The following is a 19,908-nucleotide window of genomic DNA, read 5'->3' on the forward strand; positions in this document are numbered from 1 at the left end:
CTTGCTAAAAGAAAATTTAGCAACAAGAATTCATCCTGGATAGTTTTTAAACAACTGTTCAGATGAGAGGCCAGGAACATAGTATCTGACCCATTGTGCTTTGTTCTTTTTTTTACCAGAAAAGGAAAACCAGACTTGGAATCTACAACGTGCAAAGAACCTTCAAGTCACCATTGTTCCTTCCAGTAAAGGTCAGTTTTGGTTGTTATTTTGAGTCACTAAGTTGTGTCCAGCTCTTTGCGACCCCATGGACAGAAGCACACCAGGCTTCCCTGTCCTTCACCATCTCCTAGAGTTTGCTCAGATTAATGTCCATTGAGTCAGTGATGCTATCTAACCACCTCATGCTCTGCTGCCCTCTTCTCCTTGTACCAGCATTCAGTGGAGAGATTCCTGTCAGGAAGGAGATCATGTCATTCAGTGCTAATGTCATCCTTTCAGAGAAACATCATAAGAAAACTAACGTTTATCTTAGAGATAGAAGAGAGAATCAAAGCATTTTGTTAAATTCCTTACAGAAAGAAAGGGAAGTCAGTTATGATTTTGTGTATAGGAAGTCCCTCCCAGCTTCCCTGAGGAAGTCATCACTGTGAAAGGCAGACGTTTATGGACAATGACTAGGTGACCTCCAATAGCTTCCCTGCTTTGAACGGGATTATCTTAGAATTTAAGAATGGGTATGATGCAGATGCAGAGAAGGCAATGGCACCCCACTCCAGTATCCTTGCCTGGAGACTCCCAGGGATGGCGGAGCCTGGTGGGCTGCTGTCTATGGGGTCGCACAGAGTCAGACACGACTGAAGTGGCTTAGTATGATGCAGATGGGCCTGTTAAGCTGTCCTGTCCCAAACACGGTCCTCTTTTCTCCTGAGGACATCCTGACCAGAGCGATTTCTCTTCCCTCAGGATCCGTTTATGTGAAAGCCATTCTTCTCAGTTTCCTCATCTTCTTCTCCTTCTACTTGGGATGCCTGTTTGTTGCATTCATTCATTTTATCAGGTATGTCAAGAGCTTAAAGAAATGTCAACCCCCTTCACCTGTCTCTGCTTAGCAGTTAGCACATTAGACTTTAGAGTCATACTGACTGGATTCAGTTCTACCTTAGCCACTGTGTGATCTTGGGCAAGTTACTTAATGTTTCTGTACTTCACTTTCCTCATCTGTAAAATGAGACAATAATTTGCCTCACAGATCAGTATAACTGCAGTGTTTATATCAATGTCCTACACAGAGTAAGTGTTGGTAGTGATAGCTATTTTCATAGTTAGTGAAACTTCAACAGAAAGGCAGCTTGGGTATTTTTTAGAACAGAAAGTGCTCAGTGTAGATCTTATGGAATGTAGGAAATCAGTTTTACCTAACATGGAGATTTAGAAACAGCTTTGAACATTCCATCAAAAAGTAGAATTAATGCCTAAAATAAATCTTGTGGTATAATAAGTGCCAAGAGTAATACATATGCTGTGACACTATATTCCAGGTGCTTTTTTACTGTTACAGCATCAATTTTACAGTCAAAATATTCCCTGACCGGAAAAAAGGAGATAATCATGCTGTAATTTGACCAAGGAAATTTCCCTTCCCAAGAGTTTGGCGCCCCCAGTGAAAAAGAGTTGCAGTCTTTCCTTGTATTTCTGAACAAGCCTGAACTTGAGAATTCCATAGTGTGTCCTGGTCTCTGTGAAACAACTGCAAAGGAATGGCAGGAGGTACAATAAACAAATGTTCTCTCTCCTCTTGAGCATCTAAAGTAAACAAAGCCAACGTAGAGTTTTCAGATTATTGGGAAAGATTAGCCTCATTTGTAGAAACACCTCACAGCTACCACAGCAATACAACTTCTCAGTGATACAGGCCTACCTCTGAAATGAATCCCTCTTTGACCTTTATGAAGCTGTGCAACTGAGAAACTGACTTCAAAAACCATTGACCATATCTGGGCCAATTTGAGCACCAAAATTATTAAGGAGAATAGTGAATTACAAACCATTGAGAAAAACAGAAATTCATGAATCCTTATCAACAAGGGAGAGAGGAAGGAAAAAAAGAGAGGGAGGAGAGGAGGGAGGGAAGGAAGGACCTAAATACTTGCATATATACATTCAATGAATTCAACAAAATTACTAAAACATTTCCACATTAGGGAAAGGAGCCATTAGCAAATATTGACATAGGAGGGAAGACCCTTGCCTAGGGCAGAACACCAAACACTGACTGGTAAATAAGGACAGAGTCCCAGAATTGGAAAATCAGTATTTTGCATAGATCAGGTTAAGAATCATCAATGAATACTAAAGCTAGGAGGAAAATCTGATGAGGATCAAGATATTTGCATGGCCTTAAAGTGATTCCCCACAAAAAGCTTGGAAGTTGTAAGGGATAAGTACTAACCATACAGAGGAGAAATTGGATGATTGACAGGGTGATGAATATTAATATGACCAACAGGAAGATGGACACTTCCAGGTGTGGTACTCTGAAAAGGACACAACCTCACTTGTGTAGTATTCCAGCCAGAAATGCCCATTTTTACTATAATCATGAGGAAAAAACTAGACAAACTCAAAATGTTGAACATTCTATTAAAATGTGTCACAAAAGACAAAAATTAGCTACGGAAATGTTCCAGATTGACTGAGACTGAAGATACGTGATGACTAAAGACAATACCCGATCTCAGACCGGATCTTTTACTAGACGAAAAATACGCTGTAAAGGACATTATTGGATCAATTGACACAACTGTAATACAGACAAGATAAGAATATCATATCAGTGTTAAGTGTATTGAATTTGACAATTACACTGTGATTATATAAGAGATTATCTTTATTCTTTGGAAGTATTTAGGCATAAAAATTGATGACATATGCAATTTACTTTCAAATTGTTCCGCCAAAATTTATATATACATATAAATGAAAACTGGAGAAGGAAATGGCAACCCATTCCAGTATTCTGGCCTGGAAAATCCCATGGACAGAGGAGCCTGGCGGGCTACAGTCCATTGGCTCGCAAAGAGTTGGACACGGCTGAGTGACTAACACACATATATGAAAACACACACATGTACCCAGAGACAAAGAATGGTAAAGCAAAGGGAGTAATACGCTAACAATAAGTGAATCTAGGTAACAATATGTGGGGATTCTATAGTCCATTCTTATGGCTTCTCTAAAAATATTTTCAAATAAAAAATGTTAAAAATAAAAACAGCAGTCTACAGGCAAATACACCTGGAAAGTATATATATATATTAACTGGTTATCAGCTCAACTAATTGATTAGATCATAACCACTAACATAGAACAAATACTTGCTCTATGCCAGGCACTGCACTGGGCCTTCTAAGTAGATTATCTCATCTAAATCTCAACAACAGTAAGTACTAGTATTATTATTATTATTTGACAGTTAAGAAAACTGAGGTATTGAGAAGTTAAGTAATTTGACCAAGAATTCACAGCCACTAAATGAAGGAGATGGGATTTGAACCCAGGCAGTCTGGCTAGATCATTAAAAAAGCAAGAGAGTTACAGAAAAACATCTGTTTCTGCTTTATTGACTATGCCAAAGCCTTTGACTGTGTGGATCACAATAAACTGTGGAAAATTCTGAAAGAGATGGGACTACCAGACCACCTGACCTGCCTCTTGAGAAACCTGTATGCAGGTCAGGAAGCAACAGTTAGAACTGGACATGGAACAACAGACTGGTTCCAAATAGGAAAAGGACTATGTCAAGGCTGTATATTGTCACCTGCTTATTTAACTTATATGCAGAGTACATCATGAGAAATGCTGGGCTGGAAGAAGCACAAGCTGGAATCAAGATTGCCGGGAGAAATATCAATAACCTCAGATATGCAGATGACACCACCCTTATGGCAGAAAGTGAAGAGGAACTAAAGAGCCTCTTGATGAAAGTGAAAGAAGAGAGTGAAAAGTTAGCTTAAAGCTCAGCATTCAGAAAACAAAGATCATGGCATCTGGTCCCATCACTTCATGGGAAATAGATGGGGTAACAGTGGAAACAGTGGCTGACTTTTATTTTCTTGGGCTCCAAAATCACAGCAGATGGTGATTGTAGCCATGAAATTAAAAGATGCTTGTTCCTTGGAAGGAAAGTTATGACCAACCTAGATAGCATATTAAAAAGCAGAGACATTACTTTGTCAACAAAGGTCTGTCTAATCAAGGCTACGGTTTTTCTGGTGGTCATGTATGGATGTGAGAGTTGGACTGTGAAGAAAGCTGAGCGCCGAAGAATTGATGCTTTTGAACTGTGGTGCTGGAGAAGACTCTTGAGAGTCCCTTGGACTGCAAGGAGATCCAACCAGTCCATCTTAAAGGAGATCAGTCTTGGGTGTTCATTGGAAGGACTGATGCTGAAGCTGAAACTCCAATACTTTGGCCACTTGATGTGAAGAGCTGACTCATTGGAAAAGACCCTGATGCTGGGAAAGATTGAGGGCAAGAGGAGAAGAGGACGACAGAGGATGAGATGGTTGGACGGCATCACTGACTCGATGGACATGGGTTTGGGCAGACTCCAGGAGTTGGTGATGGACAGGGAGGCCTGTCGAACTGGGATTCATGGGGTCACAAAGAGTTGGACATGACTGAGCGACTGAACTGAACTGAGTCTGGCTCCAGAGTCTTAGCTCTTAAAGCAAGCTGGTCAAGATGGGACTGGAGTGGGCAGGGCATGTGAGGAAGGGTAGTCCTGATTAAGGAGACCAGATCCAAAGCCTGGCACCCCAGCATGGATTCAGTTGAAAAAGGGTCCAAAAAGCTGCCAACTTTGATTCAGATGAGTTCTAGTGTCATGGAAAAAGAAGTTCATCTTTTCTGCCTCTCTTAGGACAACTGTCTCTACCACTGATGTTTTAGATTTTAGAAAACAGGATTTTACCTCTTTAGTTACCTAGCAGACATAATCAACACTACAACCGACAGAAAAATTAAGTTAATAACTGGATATCAATCTCTCTAAAGCTGTTATGCAGCCTGCTGAAGTGAACACAGTTTTTAAAAGTTGCGGCCTAAGGCTCTATTGAAACCTCTGGCTGCCCCAGATTACTGTGCTATACAGTCAGCTGCACAGACATAGAATCTTTCCAAATACAGGCAAACTGAAAATAGAGATCTGGAGACATAAGAACTACTTGGCATCTAACTAGGGAAACGGAATGAGAGAAAATGCTAACAGAACGCTTCCTTCATTGAACCGAGCAGAAATCACAAAATTTTCTACAGAAGCAAGCGAAGCCAGTCCTGGAGCAGAATACCATTTGCTTGCTGAGCCTCCTGTTCCTTGTTACCAATACCTGTAGTGTTTGCAGCACATACTATGAGATGCGGGTGAAAACATTGATTACAGACCTGGCTCCTGTCCTCAGGGAGCTCAGAATCCAAAGTGTTTTTATGCTTTTTTCTGTTTTTTCTTTTTCTTTTTTAAATGTTTTTTTGGCTCAACTCCATCCCTCTCCCACCTCCAAGCTACAGTTCATTTGACAAGTATTTATGGAGCCTCTGCAATGATACTCTGAGTCAAGCACTGACTGCATCCATGTCTCTCATTCCGTCCTCTCAGTCACTGTGCCAGACATTGAATTTAAACTGCATAATACTGATTACTTGTCCTTCTGTTGATTCCTGTATTAATTATCTGTTACCACAATAACACTGCATAGAAATCAACCATAAAAACTCCAATGGCATACAGCAATACATATTTATATTTGCTCATAAATCTATGGGTGAACTGGATGATTCTGCTAATTTGGACTCTGGACTAGGCTTAGGGGCTTCCCAGGTGGCGCTAGTGGTAAAGAACCTGCCTGCAGTGCAGGAACAAAGAGATATGGAATCAATCCCTGGGTCGGAAAGATCCCCTGGAGGCGAGGGCATGGCAACCCACTCCAGTATTCTTGCCTGGAGAATCCCATGGACAGAGAAGCCTGGCGGTCTACAGTCCATAATAGGCTGGAACAGAGTCGGACATGACTGAGTGACTTAGCATGCACACATGCACTAGATTTCAGAGATCTCAGCTGGGATGGTCATAATGTGAAATTACTGGGCAGGTTAGAGAAGCACAGGCTCTTCCAGACTGGCCTCAGGTGTACTTTGCCCTTCATCCTCCAGCAGTCAAGCCCTGGTTTATTGTATCTTCAAGAGAAATTGCACAAAATGCAGGGCTTCCTTAAGGTGTAGGCTTTAAAGGGGCTCAATATCACTTCCCCCTTGGTGTCCTTGGTCAAATCAAGTGATAAGCCCAGTCCAGATGCAAGAGGTGAAGATACAGACTCCATTTTTGATTGAATGGGCTGAATACAAGATGAAGTATAGCCATTTTTCAACCAATCTAGAATAGTTCTCATTTACTCTTTTTCTTTTATTTATTATATACTGCCTGCCTCACACTAGCTTTGTAAATCACTGTACTTCTCTAATAAAGAATTTTATCAGCTCCAAAACCTAGGGCAAATGTGGGTAAAGCCAATTAATACAAACCCAATCATCTTTTATCAGTTTGTATAATTGCTTGCTAGTTAATATCACTAAACTTGCTCTTTTTTAGAGGGACTTCACTAGAGCCTCATTTGTCACCTAGACTCATCAGACCCAATTGTAACTGCTCTCCTTAATGATATGACTCAACAAATATTTACTTATCCTTTCCTGGGTGCCAGGCCCTGTCCCAAAGGTTAGGGATTCAGTGATGAAGAAGACAGTCTAGATCCCTGCTCTAATAGAACTTACATTGTACAAAGGGAAGACAGATAAGGAGGCAAGCAATTAATAATTAAAAAAAAAACTTCAGCTAGAGAACAAACACATTAGTGAGTTTATTAAGATATAATTCATAGACTATAAAATCTACTCCTTTTTAAAAATTCAGTGGTTTTAGTATATTCATAGTTACACAACCATCACCACTATCTAACTTTCATTATCTCTAAAAAGAAACCCTGAGTTTACCAAAATTATAGGATACAAGATCAATATACAGAAATCAATTGTATTTCTATACACTAGCAAATATACAATTCAAACATGAAATCAGGAAAATGATCTATTTACAATAGCATCAAAGAAAATAAAACAGTTAGAAAAGAATTTAACAAATTAAATATAAGACTTGTACATTGAAACCTACAAACATCCTTGAAAGAAATTAAAGAAAATCTAAATATGTAAAAAGACATCCTGTACTCATGAATTAGAAGACTTAATATTGTTAAAACGGTATAGTAGACAGAATAGTGGCCCCCAAAAGATGTCCCTGTTCTAATATTTAGAACCTGTTACTATGTTCTTTACATGTCAAAAGAGATTTTACAGATATGATAAAATTATGATTATCCTAGATTATCTGTGTAATGTATAATGTAATTATACATTCTAATGTAATCACAAGGGTCCTTATAAGAGAAAGGCAAGAGAGTCAACGTAGAAGATGTGATGAGGAAAGGCCAGGTTAGAGTAACATATATGAAGATAGGGAAGGAGCCATGCCTCAAGGAATGCAGGCTACCTCTAGACATTGGAAAAGGCAAAGAAATGGATTCTTCCTTGGGGTTTTCAGAAGGAATACAGCCCTGCTGATATCTTAATGTTAGCCACATAAGATTCATTTTAGAATTGACATCCAGAACTGAAAATAATAAATGTGTATTGTTGTAAACCACAATATTGTGATAATTTGTTATAGCAGTGATATAAACTAAAAGATGTGGCAATATTCCTCTAACTGATCTACAAATTCAGCACAATTCCTATGAAAGTTCCAGCTGACTTTCTTCCAAAAATTGATAAACTGATCCTAAAATTCATATGGAAATGCAAGGGATCCCAAATAGGAAAAACAATCATGACAAAAAGAACAAAGACTCTGAACTCCCAATGCAGGGGGCCTGGGTTTGATTCTTGTCAGGGAACTAGATCCCACATGCCTCAACTAAGAGTCCGCACACCACAACTAAAACATCCCAGGTGTCGCAACTAAGAACCAGTGCAGTCAAATAAATAAATATTAAAAATAAAAAACCTCTGGCACTGACATAAGACATATAGATCAATGAAACTAAATTGAAAGTTCAGAAATAAACCCTTACACTTACGGTCAATTGATTTTTGACAAGGATATACCAAGACAATTCAATGAAACAAGAATATTCTTTTCAACAAATAATACTGAGACACTTAGGCTTCCACATGAAAAAGAATGAACTTGTACCTCTACCTCAGTTCGGTTCAGTTCAGTCGCTCAGTTTACGACCCCTTGGACTACAGCACACCAGGCCTCCCTGTCCATCGCCAACTCCCAGAGCTTGCTTAAACTCATGTCCATCGAGTCAGTGATGCCAATCCAACCATCTCATCCTCTCGTCCCCTTCTCCTCCTGCCTTCAATCTTACCCAGCATCAGGGTCTTTTCAAATGAGTCAGTTTTTCGCATCAGGTGGCCAAAGTATTGGAGTTTCAGCTTCAGCACTACCTGAGAACATATAAAAAAGTAAACTCTAAATAGAACAAAGATCTAAATAAAAGAGTCAAATTTATAAAATTCTTAGAAGAAAATACAGGAGTGAATCTTTGTGACCTTGGATTAGGTAATAATGTCTTAGATATGATACCCAAAGCAAAAGTAACAAAAGAAAAAATAGGTAAGTTGGATTTCATCAAAATTAAAACTTTTTATTTTAAAGAACATTATCAAGAAGGTGAAAATACAACACAAAAAATTGTAAAAAAAATGTTTGCAAATCATATATCCATAATAGTCTAGTAACCACGACTATATTAAGAATCCTTCCAACCCAATGATAAAAATAAAAATATCCTAATTTTAAAAGGGCCTTTTTAAATTAAGTAGATGTTTCTCCAAAGAAAATATATAAATGGCCAATAAGCATATGAAAAGATGTTTAACATCATTAGCCATCAGGGAAATGCAAGTCAGAATACAATGAGATATCACATTATATCCACTAGGATGGCTACAATAAAAAATTTTACTGGAAAAATAACAAGAGTTGATAATGATGTCAGAGAAATTAGAAACTTCTACATTGCTAGTGGGAATGTAAAATAGTTCCTGCTATCAAGCTGCAGTGGAAAACAGCTTAAAAAAGTTACCTCATACCAAGCACTTCCATTCCTAGATATAGACCCAAGAGAATTTAACACATATATCCACACACAAAAAATTGCACACAAATATTCATAGCAGTGCTATTCATGATAGCTAAAATGTGGAAACAATCGAAGTGTACATCAAGTATAAACAAATAAACTTGGTATATCCACACAATAGCTATGATTATCCAGCCATAAAAAGATTTAAGTATTTTCAATGAGTGGTGCTGGGAAAACTGGACAGCTACGTGTAAAAGAATGAAATTAGAACATTCTCTAATACTGTGCACACACACACACACACACACACACACAAACTACAACGGATCAAACACCTAAATGTAAAGCTGGACACTATAAAACTCAGGAAAAACATAAGCAGACCATCCTTTAACATAAATAGCAGTCTATTTTTGATCCACCTCTTACAGGAATAAAAATAAAAACAAAAATAAACAGGGCCTAATTAAAAGCTTCTGCACAGCAAAGGAATTCCTAAACAAGACAAAAAGACAACCCAAAGAATGGGAGAAAGTATTTGCAAATGAAGTGACCAAAAAGGGATTAATCCTCAAAATATACAAACAGCTCTATGTCCAAAAAAAAAAAAAAAACCAATCAAAAAAATGGGCAGAAGATCTAAATAGACATTTCTCCAAAGAAGGCATGGAGATGGCCAGAAAGCACATGAAAAGATGCTCAACATCACTATCAGAGAAATGCAAATCAAAATTACGTACAGATATCAACACACACCAGTCAGAATGGCCATCATCAAAGTTTACAAACAATAGGGATTTCCCTGCTGCTTCAGTGGTTAAGAATCCACCCTACAATGCAACTAGGGATCAAACACGCATCAAACACCCTGGATGTGTGTCTGATCCCTGATTGAGCTGAAGAGCAACTGTGCCCCCACGTCACAATTACTGAGCCCGTTCACCACAGCTAGAGAGTCTGTGCACTGCAGCAAAAGACCCCGAGTGCTGCAACTAAGACTCCAAGCAGTCAAATGAATATTTTTTTTTTAAGTTTACAAACAAGAAATGCTGAAGACAGTTTGGAGAAAGGGGAACCCTCCTACACTGTTGGTGGGAATGTAAATTGATACAGTCATCATGGAGAACAGTATGCAAGTTCCTTAAAAAAACTAAAAATAGAACTACCAGTGCTCACTTGGGCAACACATATACTAAAATTGGAACGATACAGAGAAGATTAGCATGGCCCCTGCGCAAGGATGGCATGCAAATTCGTGAAGTGTTCCATATTTTTCTCTTTTTTTAGTATAAATTTATTTATTTTAATTGGAGGCTAATTACTTTACAATATTGTATTGGTTTTGCTGTACATTGGCTTGAATCTGCCACGCGTGTACATGCGTTCCCCATCCTGAGCCCCCTCCCACCTCCCTCCCCATACCATCCCTCTGGGATTTTTCCTTTTACATTTCTGTCTATACATTCTATTAATTTTTGAGAGTTTGATGTTGAAACTCCAACTAAAAATCTTAATTGACCTACTTTAAGAAATAATTCTAATATATAGTGGAACTATATGTAACTTTGTTCTGTATATTTGGTGTCTCTTATAAATGTGTTATCATACTTTCATAGCTTAAAAAATAAAGAAGAAAAAATAGAACTACCATGTGATCCAGCAATCTCACTCCTCAGCATATATCCAGAGAAAATCATAATCTAAAAGGATATGTGCACCCTGATGTTCATTGTAGCACTGTTTACAATAGCCAAGACACGGAAGCAACCTAAGTGTCCATCAACAGAGGGATGAAAAAAGAAGATATGGTATATGTGTGTGTGCGTGTGTGTGTGTGTATGCATACACACACACACATATATAATGGAATATTACTCAGCCACAAAAATGAACAAAATAATGCCATTTGCAGTAACATGGAGGGACCTAGAGATTATCATACTAAGTCAGACAGAGAAAGAAAAATATTATATATCACTCTTATGTGGAATTCATTTTTAAAAAAGGTATAAATGAAACTCATTTACAAAACAGAAACAGACTTACAGATATCAAAAAGAAATTTCTGGTTACAAAAGGGGAAAGATGGGGTGGAGGGATAAATCAGGAGCTTGGGATGGACACACCCATACTACTATACATAAGATAGATAATCAACAAGGACCTGCTGTATAACACAGGAAGCTCTACTCAATGTTTTGTGATAATCTGTATGAGAAAAGAACCTAAAAAAAAATGAATGTATGTATATGTATAACTGAATCACTTTGCTGTACATCTGAAACTAGTACAACATTATAAATCAACTATCAGTTCAGTTCAGTTCAGTTGAGTTGCTCAGTCGTGTCCGACTCCTTGTGACCCCATGAATCGCAGCACGCCAGGCCTCCCTGTCCATCACTATCTCCCGGAGTTCATTCAAACTCAGGTCCATCGAGTTGGTGATCAACTGTACTCCAATAAAATTAAGCATTTAAAAAAGACTCATGTATTCATTCATGCTACCACACAGCATTATGCTAAGTGAGAGAAGCCAAAGAGACCACATACAATATAATTCCATTTATACATGAAATATCCAGAATAGGCAATTTTATAGCAGCAGAAAGTACATTAGTGGTTCCCCGGGGCAGGGAGGAATAGAAAATGGGAAGTGACTGCTATTGTTTGAGATTTCTTTGGGTGATGATGAAAATGTTCTGAACGTAGAGAATAGTGATGGTTGCCCAACTTTGTGAACATACTAAAATTGGTTGAATTCTGCACATTAAAGGATGAATTTTATGGCATGTGAATGATCTGAAGATAAATGAACGTGGAAATAAATGGCATGTATGTGCCTAGGTGTGGAATTGCTGGGTCATATTGCATCTCTAGGTTTACCTTTTTGAGGAACTGCCAAATGATTTCTCAAAGTGACTGGTCCATTTTACAATTCTACCAGCAGTGTGTCAGAGTTTTCTGTACATCCAAAGGCCCATTTGAGATCCCAGCAGAGAAATCTGCAACAAAGTCTATGGGAACAAACGTAAAATGCTGAGGTTTTTGCTGTCTTAGGAACATGTGTATGTCTTGTCTGCAGGTTTCGGAGAAAATCCACTGATGGAAGCTTTGGTTCCAGTGATGGTAAGAAAAACCCCTGGTTTCAATTCAAACTGATGTCAAGTAAAAGATAACATCCCATCTGGTACTTCTGTCTCTCTGACTTCTGTTATTTCCAAATCCTCTGTTGATTCCCATCCCCCCTGAGTGGTCTAATCTATAGTCTTTCTACAGAAAGCAGAGCTAGTAAGAACCAATCATGTAACACTGTATAAGTTTTGGGTGTACAACATGATTCTATACTTGTATAGACTCAAAATGATCACCAATAGAAATCTAATTAACATCCATCACCACCAGTGAAGTTGCTCAGTGGTGTCCTACCCTTTGCGATCCTATGGACTGTAGCCTACCAGGCTCCTCCATCCATGGAATTTTCCAGGCAAGAGTACTGGAGTGGGTTGCCATTTCCTTCTCCAGGGGATCTTCCCAACCCAGGGATCGAACCCAGGTCTCCTGCATTGAAGGCAGACGCTTTACCGTCTGAGCTACCAGGGAAGCCCAAGATGATCCATCACCACACAGTTTTTTCTTGTGGTGAGAATTTTTAAGATCAATTCTTTAGCAACTTTCAAATATGCAATACATTATTATTAACTCTAGTCACCATGTTTACAGTACATCCCCAGGACTTATATTTTATAACTGGAAGTTGGGTACCTTTTATGTGTCCTATTTTCTAAAAAGCCTAAATCAGCATGAGTTACTTAGTGTTGACAAGATCAAGAAGGCTCTGAAAATTAGCTCAGAGCTAGAGGTACCCTTCAGATGGCAAGCAGAAATGAAAGAGTGATCCAAAAAATAAATAAATAAAGATGCATCAGTTGGATTCCGGTGGCTACAGGTAACAACAAAGTTTATCTCAAACATACTTAAACAATAAAGAGTGTCTCCTCTCCCTGAAAGTTGAGCAAAAAGGTAGGCTTCAGGATTCACTGAATCCAGTGGCTCAGGTCCTTTTGCCTGCCATTCCCCTGGTTCTGCTTTTCCCCCAGTGCTGGTGGTGAGGTGGGTCCTCACTGACAACATCCAGAGGGAAGGACTTTTTCAGAAGCACCTAAAAGCGTCTTTCATGTTTCATTGGCCTAGAGTGGATCATACACTCATTTCTAAACCAGTCACTGCAAAGGAATCTATTTACCTAAGATCAGTCAAGCCTGCTTATAGAATTAGGGTTAGGTTATCCTTCTCTAGGATCAGGGTTTCTCAAACTCAACATTGTTGACACTACATTCAGATGATTCTTTGTTGTTGGGAGCTGCCCTGTACATTGTAGGATGTTTAACCACATTCTTCACCTCCATCTATTAGAATTCAGGAATACACTCCCACCTTGTGACAACAGAAAATATCCCCAGACATTGTCAAGTGTCCTCTTGGGGGCAAAATGTTCCCCCTACTCCTACCCCCAACTGAGAATCACTGACTTAAAAATGTGGGCTGCCAGGCACAGGTGAGAATACAGGAACAAAATCCTAGCTTAGTTAGAAAATAGAGATGTTCATGCCAAAGGGCTTTGAAATTAGGAGGAAGAAAGGAACCTTGTGGGCTTCCCAGGTGGCACTAGAGGTAAAGAACCTGCCTGCTGATGCAAGAGACATGGCTTCCATCCCTGGATCAGGAAGATCCCCTGGAGAAGGCATGGCAATCCACTCCAGTATTTTTGTTTGGAGAATCCCATGGACAGTGGAGTCTGGTGGGCTACAGTTCATAGGGTCACAAAGAGTCAGACACAACTGAAGCGACTGAGCACTCATGCACGAAAGGAACCTTTGTCATGCAGAGAGGCTATGGGGAAAGACGGCACATGACCACTGGTGAGACAAGACTCAGGTGCTGCAAAAAAGAGCAGAGAAGACAATCTCCATCCTAGGAAAGAACCAGTTAGTGACTCTTAATCGTAGGAAGCAGATCACTGAGAAACCAGTCTGGAGCAAGAGACAGAAGCAAGTGAGGGATTTTACCTGTAGACTAATGTGAGAGATTCAGGGGAGGAAATTCTGGAGAAGAGCAAGGATACAGAGAGCAAGGATACAGAAGGGCCAGGATCAGTGTGCCCACAGGGGCTACATGAAGTTTAACTGAGCTCAGAGATACAGGAAGTGCCCTGGGGGCTAGAGCCTAGAAAAAAATGCTAGGAGCAGAGTCTGAAAGAGGGGATCCCACTAGACTTGGCCTGTTGGCTGCCTCAATCAATGTGGAGTTAGACATCGGAGGAACTGGGCCTGATGCTTTCACCTTAGGTGTGCCTGAGGTGGAGGAAATGGAGCCAGGTCCCTACAATTCGCCAAACGGTTGGCATCTCTTAATTACGTAACAATAGGACGGCTGCATTTGGAAAATCTGTTAGCTCCCCTGCATTTGTTTTTCATTGATTTATCCTGCAGTTTGTAAGCTTATTTGAAAAATGTTGACACTGGCTCCAACTGAACTAAAAAAGCAGAATTTCTTTCATACTTCATGGGAATAAGAAGGAGATAAGACCCTGGGGCCCAGATGAAGTGGAAATAGTGTTTATAAAGAGCAGCTTCGGGCGAGAAGGGGCGTGATTACTCTGGTGTGACTGGATGGACCTCGTATTCTCCATTGTCACTTAAGACAGGGGTCTCTCTGGTCATCTGAGGGGCACCAGGCAAGCCTCCGTGCTCTAGAAACATTTCCTTCAGGGACAAAGGAGCCTGGCAGGCTGCAGTACATGGGTCACAGAGAGTCAGACACGCCCGAGCCACTATCATTCTCTCACTCAGGGACTCTGTCAGTGGAGAAACCCTACACTTCACATCACTGTTAAAGAGCCTGCACAGAAATTCAGTTACCACCTCGAAAGAGAGACAGATGAAGCATCACTTGCAGGCCTCTGGGACACATGAGCTGTCATCATGATGCTGTGTGCAGCCTAAGAGGAGGGTACTTTCTCAAGTAGGAGAGCTGGACAAACCTGACAAGTCTGTAGACTGAGGAACCAAATGACCAATCAGATCCTTCCCTGGACGGAGCTATTACTGAATCAGCCTCCCAGCAGAGAGCAGGGTCTGGAAGGGAGAAGACAAGCAGTGTGCTGAGTGCAGAGGAGTCGGGGAGCACAAGCCATCCTCAGAATCTGTGGTAACGGGTCTCAGGCTCTAGTATTGACTTGCTGATAGATTTTTCCAAATTTCCTTGATTTTGCTTGCCTGTTTGTTTCTTCTAGAGGAATTTTACTTTTACACCCTTGAAAAGATGGGTGTCCTTCCTTATTTTCTCCTCAACTTTTGACATGTTAATACAACACGACACCAGCTGGAATAGGGATCCAACTGGCATAAAAATGAAACCTCACAGCAGCTCATTGACAATCATTTCTGACTCCTTCTTAGCTTCCAACCTTCTAAGGCTAGAGACAGAAGCGGGCAGGACAGTTATAAATGTGAAATCCCTGAAAGAGTCAAGCCTGCTCAAAATGAAATGAAGTTTTTCCCCTCACATGGAGCAATTAATATAAAAGGCAGGCAGGCAAGCTTATCCTATTCTAAGTTAGCAAAGCAGACAGATGGCAAAGGGCTCACGTGTAAAGAAAAACATACCAGAACAAGTTTCCTCATTAAGATGAGCTCATTCACAACTTTATATGTTTGCTTATTCCCAGCCAGAACATCTCAGTCTGTCCTATAAGCTGGTATATTGTGTTTAATTCTGCTTTCTATATACCATACAGTTAAACAGAAATATGGCTTGCCTTCTGGGAGCATCGATCACATTTGAAGTTTGGGAGGCAGTGCTTTGGTTTTTGCCTTTCTAGACATTAGAAAAGTTAACAGAATATTGTAATCCCGTGTTGGCCAATCTCCTATTTAATTGTGCATATAAAAATGCACAGATTTGAAACAATTGTACTGCAAATGAAAATCTTGATGCTCTTGTCCATGATAGAACTGTTGGTGTTGTGGTTGCTTTGGAGTGCAAGGGACTGGGGACTATACTGAAACCAGGTCCTGCTCAGCTGTGAGGCAGAGTAGAGTGCAGAAACGATCCAAGTCTGAACAAACCTACACAGCTGGCTTTTTCTTTTTAGTGAAGTTGTTGCCTAACAAAACAGTGATTTTGTTTGCACTCTTGCTTTGATTTTAGTTTTCGTTTTTTTTTTTTTTTTTTTTTTGCCTCTTTTGATCACACACACAAAAACCTTTTGCCTCCCACAGACCACTTTAACCCCCCGCCACAGTGGAACTCAAGCATTATCCTACGCACGCATCTATTTTCCATACCAGAGGGCTTCCTGGGAACAGAAAAGACCTGAAATCCTGCGGTTTATGATTTTAGTATCATTTTCACTATTTGCACATGTAATATTTTTTTAAATTACACTGTAAACAAGGACCTAAGTTAATGATTAAAAGAAGGGAATTTAGGCTTGAAAAGAGGAAAAATGTGAAAGCTACTAAGGGAAATGTGAAGGTTACATCACTTAAGGAAGAGACCAGAATGGTGGTTTCTGTGAGAGTCGCCTGCCCCCCGCCCCGCCCCACACAGAATGACCTTGATAGAAAGAAGACTATACGGAATTACAGGCAAGCAGCAGCATCCCAACTAAAAATCAAATATTGTGCTTAGATACCTTTTTTGAATATATGAGTGGAAATGCAAATACGCCTCAACTCCTTGTCTCTTTTGAAAAATGAGCACTGTAAAAGCAACACACTCACTGCCAGGTATTCAAATGTTAAAGGAAAATCCCTTCCTTTTTTTTTCAATTAAGAAGATAAATTTTAACTGAGATCAGTGCAATGAACCATTATCTATCCACTATGTGAGTGATTCTGGACAAATGACTTGATCTGTCTGTGCCTGCTTTTTGTCATCTTTAAAATGGTGATAGTAATAGCACCCATGTCACAAGGTTATTGAAAAATTAAAAGAATGAATTCTTGGAAAGAACTTAAAGGAGTGTCTGACACACACCAGTGTCACCACTGCTGCCTAACGTTTATCAAAAGCTTACTACTTTGTGTCAGACGCTCTACGTCAGGCAGCAGTAGTGACAGAAGTCATAGCAGCAGCAAGCGCAGCAACAGTATAGAAGCCTGAGGAGCAGCACCAGCAGTGGTGGTAATAGTGGTAATACTACTTGTTACCCTCAGTAGTGGCGGCAGCAAAGCGCTCTGCCCAAACTACAGCCAAAGCTGTCCTTGGCCAAGGAGAGTCGGTCAAACTGTACATGGCATCTTCCCATAATACTCTGACTGTGCTCAAAAGATTTAATCTCTCACTCTTAAGAGTCTGAAAGTAACCTGTTTCTTTGCCTTGAAGTTGGATGAAAAGCACAGATGGTGTTGATACCATGTTACATATTTATGGGTAAGCCCAAGAAAAGCCAAGGAACATCTACTCTCTCTAAATAGTAAGAACTATATCAAGGAGTCTCCAAGCCTAGGAACAATGCCAAAGTCCATTGTGAGAGCCCTGGGAATAGCTTTGCCTGCCAGGAATGTTGCATTAGCCAGAGGCCTTGCTGTCCAACTGAGCTGGCTCTTGGCTAGGCTACCAAAAGGAGGGAGGAAATTGAGTCTCCAAGGCTATTGATTTGTTCCTCATCACTGGCTAAATGTTTTGAACTTAAGATTTAATTATTTTTCTCCATGGAGGAAAGGAATAGGCCCACAAAGAGTGAAAACATGATGAAGCCTACAGATTGGCTCCCCAAACTATGAATGTTTTTACTGTCCACCAGTGGGAATGAAGTTTGAAAGCTGGATGAAAAGAGCTAATTGTGACAAACAAATGAATTGTCTGAGGCTTTTGGTTCTTTTACGTGTGTTGCATACTGTAGCATTAATGTAAAGAATACCGATGATATTTTCAAAGAAGAAATGGAAATATATTTGCAATGAGGATATAGACTATCTTACATGTCTTCACTGAAAATAGATTTTCTGCAAGAGTACAAGACACTGACTAGTTAACTCACAGACTTCTTCACCCCTAGTGTGATCCAAGCAATCTCACCTCTCAGGAAGAAGACACATGATGGAATTCCCAGCAGCCTGACAACATCCCAGACCCTGACAAAGCTTAGGAAGACAGCAGAGAAATATTCTCAGGTGTCTTCACAGATGACGGTGGCTCCCAGAAATATTGTGGCACTAAGTCAGAGTCAGAGAAACTGCCTAGATGCCTGCGTCCTTGTCTGTGTTCTCTTTGTTCAGCTCCTCCTAATTCTCAGAAGTGGACAAACTCAACGGGAGAGCATCTTTCCCAATAACCAGTGAGAAGCTTAGGAGGCAGCTTTCTCTGGGGCTTTCCAAACCTCACTGGAATAGTTTGAGGAGTACCATCTTAGAAATATTTTTCTCTCACTGCCAACAGCCATTCGGCAACAGACACGCCTATTATATCTCTGAAAAAAAGTGAAAGTGTTCATCGCTCAGTCGTGTCCAACTCTTTGTGACCCCATGGACGGCAGCCTGCCAGGGCCCTCTGTCCATGGGATTTCCCAGGCAAGCATACTGGAATGGGTTGCCATTCCCTTCTCCAAGGGAATCTTCCTGACCCAGGGATCGAACCCAGGTTTCCTGCATTGCAGGTGGATCCTTTACTGTCTGAGCCACCAGGGAAGTCCATTCCATCTCTGTGTTATGCCCCAAATAACCCATATTCCTGTACATAGCTCCTGTAGTCACTATTGTTTGTTCCAAGGAGTGCAGTAATTTCTTTCCTGTCAGGGCTAATCCTGCCTACAGTTAGGGTACTGCTAATGGCTGTGACAAATAAACCTCTGAATTACAGTGCCTTAATCACAGAAGTTTATTTCTGGTGTTTATGTTCAGGGGTGACCTTTCTCACAGTGATTCCAGGACCCACACTCCTTATGATTCTGCAGTACTGTTAGGCAGGAATCAGCAACATTTTTTTTTTTCTGGAAAGTGCCAAATAGTAAATATTTCAGGCTCTGCAGGCCATGGAGTCTCTGTCACAACTGCTTCTCCTTGCCTTGATAGCCAAAAGTAGCCATAGCCAGACTCAAATGAGTGGTTGTGTTCTGATAGAGCTTTATGTACACTTAAAATCTAAAATTTCACCTGTCATAAAATAGTATTGCTCTTCTGATTTTCCTCCAACCATTTAAAAAATTTTAAACCATTTCTAGTTTAAGGGTCATGCAGGAACGGGTGGCGAGCTAGATTTGGCCTGCAGACCATAAAATTGCCCTGCAGACTCCTTATATTAGAGTGAAAAGAAAATCAAACTATTTAAAGTCATGTCCTTTCATTCTAGCAACTAGACACAAGTGTTTGCCTCTTTGTTTTTCTTTTTAACAGGCTCTGGAAATATGTCGGTGTCAAATCCCATTGCTGCCAGTACCCCTGAAGGGAGCAATTACGGGGCAATAGGTATTTTTACAATGAGTCCATTCATGGAAGTGTCTCCTGATTCTCCCAAGAATAGGATACAAGTGACCCTCCAGCCACTAATAACTGTGAAAGTGGGCAAGGTGGTCATCATATAAGATTAATTGACTGGGTGATCTGGAAGTTTCCTTCCAGCTTTTTTTCTGGTTCTATTGATCTGTTTCTTGAGTCTGCTAGCCACATTCAAGCAGAATTTTCTGGGACCATTGCTGTCAACTCCTGTGGGTTTTTTTTCATACCCAGACTGAGTTTAGGGTGTGGAAAATGCGTCAAGA

At 40.2% G+C, this 19,908-nt stretch overlaps 1 protein-coding gene and 1 non-coding gene across 11 annotated transcripts in view; both read left to right on the forward strand.

Annotated features, from left to right (window-relative positions):
• SIDT1 (SID1 transmembrane family member 1) overlaps positions 1-19,908 on the forward strand; it is a 111,829-nt gene that overhangs the window by 62,320 nt on the left and 29,601 nt on the right. For 8 of the 10 annotated variants that reach the window (XR_003029370.2, XM_059875473.1, XM_015471024.3 and 5 more), the window contains 4 exons: positions 120-191; positions 907-1,000; positions 12,229-12,272; positions 19,544-19,615. Coding sequence is in view for 8 of the 10 variants with exons in the window: in XM_059875473.1 (XP_059731456.1) it covers positions 120-191; positions 907-1,000; positions 12,229-12,272; positions 19,544-19,615 (282 nt within the window). In the remaining 2 variants the exon portion in view is untranslated. The other 2 variants (XM_059875621.1, XM_059875586.1) reach the window with 2 other exon arrangements.
• LOC112448360 (U6 spliceosomal RNA) lies at positions 10,315-10,421 on the forward strand. Its single transcript, XR_003036736.1, has one exon. It is a non-coding gene; the product is annotated as a U6 spliceosomal RNA (small nuclear RNA).

The sequence above is a fragment of the Bos taurus genome, chromosome 1 (genome assembly GCF_002263795.3).
Source record: "Bos taurus isolate L1 Dominette 01449 registration number 42190680 breed Hereford chromosome 1, ARS-UCD2.0, whole genome shotgun sequence".
NCBI lineage: Eukaryota > Metazoa > Chordata > Mammalia > Artiodactyla > Bovidae > Bos > Bos taurus.